The sequence below is a fragment of the Culex quinquefasciatus genome, chromosome 2, assembly GCF_015732765.1.
Source record: "Culex quinquefasciatus strain JHB chromosome 2, VPISU_Cqui_1.0_pri_paternal, whole genome shotgun sequence".
NCBI lineage: Eukaryota > Metazoa > Arthropoda > Insecta > Diptera > Culicidae > Culex > Culex quinquefasciatus.
In genome coordinates this window covers 211995716-212001715 of record NC_051862.1, presented here as the reverse complement: position 1 = coordinate 212001715, position 6000 = coordinate 211995716, and the positions used below count along the sequence as shown (strand labels likewise).

At 37.0% G+C, this 6000-nt stretch overlaps 1 protein-coding gene across 1 annotated transcript; it reads left to right on the top strand.

Moving 5' to 3' along the window:
- Window positions 1-356: 356 nt before the first annotated feature.
- On the top strand, window positions 357-1395 carry LOC6047228. The gene is made up of 4 exons (XM_001864277.2): window positions 357-464; window positions 527-764; window positions 827-960; window positions 1023-1395. The coding sequence occupies exons 1-4, from the start codon at window positions 407-409 to the stop codon at window positions 1331-1333; spliced, it is 741 nt and encodes a 246-aa protein (XP_001864312.2). The 5' UTR covers window positions 357-406; the 3' UTR covers window positions 1334-1395.
- The last annotated feature ends 4605 nt before the right edge of the window (window positions 1396-6000 follow it).

Below are 6000 nucleotides of genomic sequence, written 5' to 3'. Positions count from 1 at the left end.
TTTAGTTTTTAGTTTTTAGTTTTTAGTTTTTAGTTTTTAGTTTTTAGTTTTTAGTTTTTAGTTTTTAGTTTTTAGTTTTTAGTTTTTAGTTTTTAGTTTTTAGTTTTTAGTTTTTAGTTTTTAACTCATGATTCAAATTTTGCCAATCTTACCCTTTATTGTCTCCTCGCAATACAATCTGCTTATTTTCTTTTTTTCGAGACGTCATCCCTTGAATTATGAGGTGTGACAGCGCAGTGATTGTCGTTTAACTGTTTGGACACTAAGAACCACTTTTTTTTCGAGGGTAATTAACCACCCGGGATAACACCACTCCACTATATAAGAAGATTGTTTACATTCTTAGGATTCATTCTGAGGAGGGAATCACTGTGATAGTAACATTTAATTTATTCTGGATTTTAAGATGTTGATTTTAACCTTGTTAGCTCTAGTTGGATTCGTCGGAGTTCGGGGATATTTGCGTGAGTTTTGTTTGAAAATTCTTCGAAAAAAGTGACTTCATTGAAAATATTTGCATTTTAAGCTCCCTCATTGAGTGTTTGCCATCGCGATGATCCCGACCTGGATCGGTGTGTGATTGCCGTGGTCAACAAACTGCGGACCAACATTGCCAGTGGGGACTTTGGAGATGGGGTGATGGTGCCAAGTTTGGATCCGGCCTATATCGATCGACTCGATGTGGACGATGGAGCAAATTTGCATGCCGTCTTCAAGAATCTAACTGTTACCGGTGGGAAAAATTTCAACGTGGATAAGCTTAGGTAAGATATCAAATATTTTTTGACAGAAAAATTTGTAGAATTTTGTTGTTTTTTTTTTACAGTGTAAATGTTCCTGATAAGACGATGAACATGTTAATCACATTGCACAAGTTAAAACTTAAGGGGAAGTACAACATGAAGATGAAGATCTCGTTGCTTCAAATCGATGGTGATGGTGATGCCACTTTGGATATAAGTGAGCAATTCAAAAGATGTCATATATAACTAAATTAGTCTCATAATGGTCCCCTTTTCCAGCGGACACCAAGTTCCTCCTGAAGATGCACTATCTGCTGAACAAGCAAAAGGACACCGGCCGAACGACGATGAAATTTGCGCCCATCGATCTGAAGGTGAAATTCGCCGGCGATTCCAAGTTCCACCTGACGAACCTGCTCCGGAACCAGCCCCGCCTGAACAAGGCCGCCAACGAGGCTATCAACGAAAGTCCGGAGCTGATCCTCGAAAAAGCCAAACCCGCCGTCCAGCAGTTCTTCTCGAAGGCCTTCACCGAAATCGCCAACGGAGTCATGAAGGAAGCCGAGGAGGAAGAAGCGTTCCCACTGTGATTGCGAGAGTTTTTGTTGTTTTCAGTAAAAGTTACGAAATCTTGAATAAACAGTTAAATCCCACCAAAATGATGTTTGCGCAGACCGGTTTGGTCAATCAGCACAGCAAATAGTGAACAAATTTGCGAACCCCATCAAATTCTTGGGCTGTTTATTAGTCTTAAAGCTGGCTGTAGAATTCCTCGCTGAAGATTGAAGAAGATCAATAATTACTCGTCTATCAACCATTTAATCCAAAGTCTTTCAAATCGTCGAGAATTTCGCCCAGAAAAATTTCAACCAATCAACTCACAACAATTTTATTTGATTTACGCAGCAGACAATCCCCCAAAACAGACAAACGAAGATTTGATTAACAAGAGCATGATTTGCAGGTTGTGTAGCGCGCTGTAGCGATCATCATGAGGAAGTAATTCAACCCCGAAGAGATTTCAATGCCTGCAAGAGAGACGAACTTGGAGGCATATAAAAAGGGCTTGTCGGGACTATAATGCTTAAAAAGAGACATTAAAGTGGGAGGAAAAAAGCAATCGCAGGACGGATTTTTTGTCAATTAACGTTTTGTGTGATATTCAACTTGACCGTTCAGCTTTACGGGGATTAGCATGATTTAGGGATACGGACAATGTTTTTGTGCAATTTTGAATTATTTAGAAATCATTTACAAGGTATGAATTCAATTATCCACTAATCACAACTTTTTTTTCCAAGATCAAAACGAACATTTTCAAAAATTAATTTCATTAGAAAAAAAAACAAAGTGTTTAGTCACAAGAAAAAAATCACTTTTTGAAAGTTTATTAAAATAAGTTTTTTTAAACATTTTATGCAAAACAACATAAAAAAACATGCCTCCGAAACTGCTGAACCAATTTTTGCTCGCCTTGCTTACACTTTAAAAGATAGGTGAGCAATTCTCCACCAAACCTGGCAATGGATTTTACTTTTATTTTTTGATTTGTCAAATACTTTGTGGGGGCCATCCCTATGACCAAAGAAGTGATTTTGTGTCATTGGTTCACCCATAAAAGTCTCCATACAATTTTGGCTGCTCTTCATACAAAAATAATACTTAAATATTCGATAATCTTTAACTTTTCAAGAAATTTTTTGATTGATTTAGTGTCTTCGGCAATGTTGTTAGTATTGATGGGGACTATCCAGAAAAAATAGGTACACGGAAAAAAAATCAGTGATTTTTTAATTAACTTTATATCACAAAAAAATATTTAATATGTTTTAGGGGACAAAGCCCCGCATCTGTTTAGCCATATAGAAGTATGGACCAAAAATTTTGCAGACGAGTTATATATTTTTTAAATATTGATTTTTGTAAAAAAAAATGAAATCTGGTGCAATTTTTTTTACTTTAGATTTTTTTTGATGAAGTGCGCTTTTTTCAAAATAACGCGAAATAAAGTTAAATTTAGTCGAAAAATTCCTTTTTTTAGTATATTTTTAAAAAATAGAGTCCTGTAAATATTTTTTTCAAAAGTTTTGAAAGTTCGTCTAAGAAACATTGAAGATTGAACCACTGCACAGTGGTCCGAAACCGAAATCTAGCGTGACAAAATTGATAGCGGCCACACGTTAAGATTTAGAGCTTTGGTATCTTCGGGACAAATGATCAGGGTCAATAGGGGCATCTTTTGGTATGGTGGACATTAGGGTGGTGCAAATTTTAGGGTGGTTCAGAATTTTTAATTTGGACGGGATGACGAGATATCGCTTTGGTGTCTTCAGAAAAGTTGTAGAGAACACCATTCTGAGCAACTTTGCTGAAGAGCACAAAGCTCTATCTTCAAACGGGAAGTTTCTAGAGCCATTTTTGTAATTTAGGTTGAAGTGTTTATGAAAAAATGAGTTTTTTGAATTTATCAACTCAGGCTTAAGTCGTAGCGAGTTGGTGTCTTCTAGACATTTGTAGAGCTTATCAATACACACATTTTTCTTCCAAGAGAGCAAAAATCGGACCTTTAAAACGAATGTTATAGCCAAAATACGACGAAAAAGACGCCATTTTGAAATGTGAATAACTCGAAAAGGTGGTGGAGTTTGACTTCGCTCTTAGAAGCATCTGAAAGTACACATTTTAGAGTACATTTGCTGAAAATATCTCGGGGGTCTTTTTTGTTTAACTTATTTAATCTCAATTTGAAAATGAGCATTTTTAAATCGTTTTTTGCTCATAACTTTTGATAGAATTGACCAAAATTCATTTTTCAAGAATAAAAATGTTCATTTTGACAAGCTCTACAATTGTCTAGAAGGGCTCAAAAATGTACGACATGATCTAGTGGTTGTAAAAGAAAGTTTTGGCTGTAATATTTCAGGAATCAACAAAATAATTAAATTTACAAAAAAAAATACAAAAATGACCTCCGAGATATTTTCAGCAAATGTACTCTAGAATGTGTACTTTCAGATGCTTCTAAGAGCGAAGTCAAACTGTACCACCTTTTCGAGTTATTCACATTTCAAAATGGCGTCTTTTTCGTCGTAGTTTGGCTATAACTTTCGTTTTAAAAGTCCGATTTTCGCTCTCTTGGAAGAAAAAATGTATGTTTTGATAAGCTCTACAAATGTCTCGAAGACATCAACTCGCTACGACACAAGCTTGAGTTGATAAATTCAAAAAACTCATTGTTTCATAAACACTTCAACCTAAATTACAAAAATGGCTCTAGAAACCAGTGTTCCCACGAGCCTAAGCCATCGGCTAGGCTAGGTTCATTTTTTTGGTTCAGGTTCACACCACACGTCGGCAAGCACCGTCGGCTCAGGCTCACTGAGTGCCGTGAGCCATGGTTCATTTGGTTCAAACCAGGCGAGGCTAGCCAAAATGAACCATTGGCTTGAACCTGGCTTGAACCTGATCAAAGAATGTTAGACTAAACGGCAAGCTTTGTTACACCGTAGTATGCTCAAACCGTAACATTCGCTACACCGTAGTATGATTACACCGTAACATTGTTACACCACAACATTCGTTACACCGTAACATTGTTACACCGCAACATTCATTACACCGTAACATTGTTACACCGTAACATTGTTACACCGTAACATTGTTACACCGTAACATTGTTACACCGTAACATTGTTACACCGTAACATTGTTACACCGTAACATTGTTACACCGTAACATTGTTACACCGTAACATTGTTACACCGTAACATTGTTACACCGTAACATTGTTACACCGTAACATTGTTACACCGTAACATTGTTACACCGTAACATTGTTACACCGTAACATTGTTACACCGTAACATTGTTACACCGTTACATTGTGTAACACCGTAACATTGTGTAACACCGTAACATTGTGTAACACCGTAACATTGTGTAACACCGTAACATTGTGTAACACCGTAACATTGTTACACCGTAACATTGTTACACCGTAACATTGTTACACCGTAACATTGTTACACCGTAACATTGTTACACCGTAACATTGTTACACCATAACATTGTTACACCGTTAAATTGTTACACCGTTAAATTGTTACACCGTAACATTGTTACACCTTAATATGATTACACCGTAACATTGTTATACCGTAACTACGATGCAACGAATGTTGCAGTGTAACCATGTTGCGGTGTAACCAAACTACGGTGTAACGAATGGTACGGTGTAACGAATGGTGTGGTGTAACAATGTTACGTAGTAACACTGCTACGGTATAACAATGTTACGGTGTAACCAAACTACGGTGTAACGAATGTTACGGTGTAACAACGTTACGGTGTAACAATGTTACGGTGTAACAATGTTACGTTATAACAATGTTACGGTGTAACAATGTTACGTTATAACAATGTTACGGTGTAACAATGTTACGGTGTAGCAATGTTACGGTGTAACAATGTTACGGTGTAACAATGTTACAGTGTTACAGTGTAACAATGTTATGGTGTAACAATGTTACGGTGTAATAATGATACTGTGTAAAAATGTTACGGTGTAACAATGTTACGGTGTAACTAATGTTGTGGTGTAACAATGTTACGGTGTAATCATATTACGGTGTAACGGATGTTACGGTATAATGAATGTTACATTGTAACATTGCTACACTCTAATATTTGTTACACAGTGCATTATTCCTATGGTTCTCATTAGCCTGGTTAGCCTGGCTTAAGCCATGGTTCATGGTTCACTGAACCAGGATTAAACCACAAATTGAGGCTTAAGCCGAACCAAGTTTATAGGTGAACCTAGCCTAACCGGTTCATTTGGGAACTCTGCTAGAAACATTCCGTTTGAGGATAGAGCTTTGTGCTTTGAGCAAAGTTGCTCAGAATGGTGTTCTCTACAACTTTTCTGAAGAAACCAAAGCGCCATCTCGTCATCCCGCCAAAATAAAAATTCTGAACCACCCTAAAATTTGGACCACCCTAATGTCTACCATACCAAAAGATGCCCCAATTGACCCTGATCATTTGTCCCGAAGATACCAAAGCTCTAAATCTTAACGTGTGGCCGCTATCAATTTTGTCACGCTAGATTTCGGTTTCGGACCACTGTGCACTGGTTGCTGGGATATAGCGTATTAAAGTTCCTTTATCTAATGTCGATATCTCAGCAAGCTCTTTTCGAAAACAAAACAAAAAATAATAACGGTTCAAATCGGTCGATTTTGTAGAAAATTGCCC

Bases quoted from the DNA above. Each gene is read 5' to 3' on its own strand.
- LOC6047228 (XM_001864277.2), top strand. From the start codon at position 407: ATGTTGATTTTAACCTTGTTAGCTCTAGTTGGATTCGTCGGAGTTCGG. The intron at 465-526 runs GTGAGTTTTGTT...TTGCATTTTAAG, and splicing joins CGGAGTTCGGGGATATTTGC to CTCCCTCATTGAGTGTTTGC. The intron at 961-1,022 runs GTGAGCAATTCA...CCCCTTTTCCAG, and splicing joins TGATGCCACTTTGGATATAA to CGGACACCAAGTTCCTCCTG.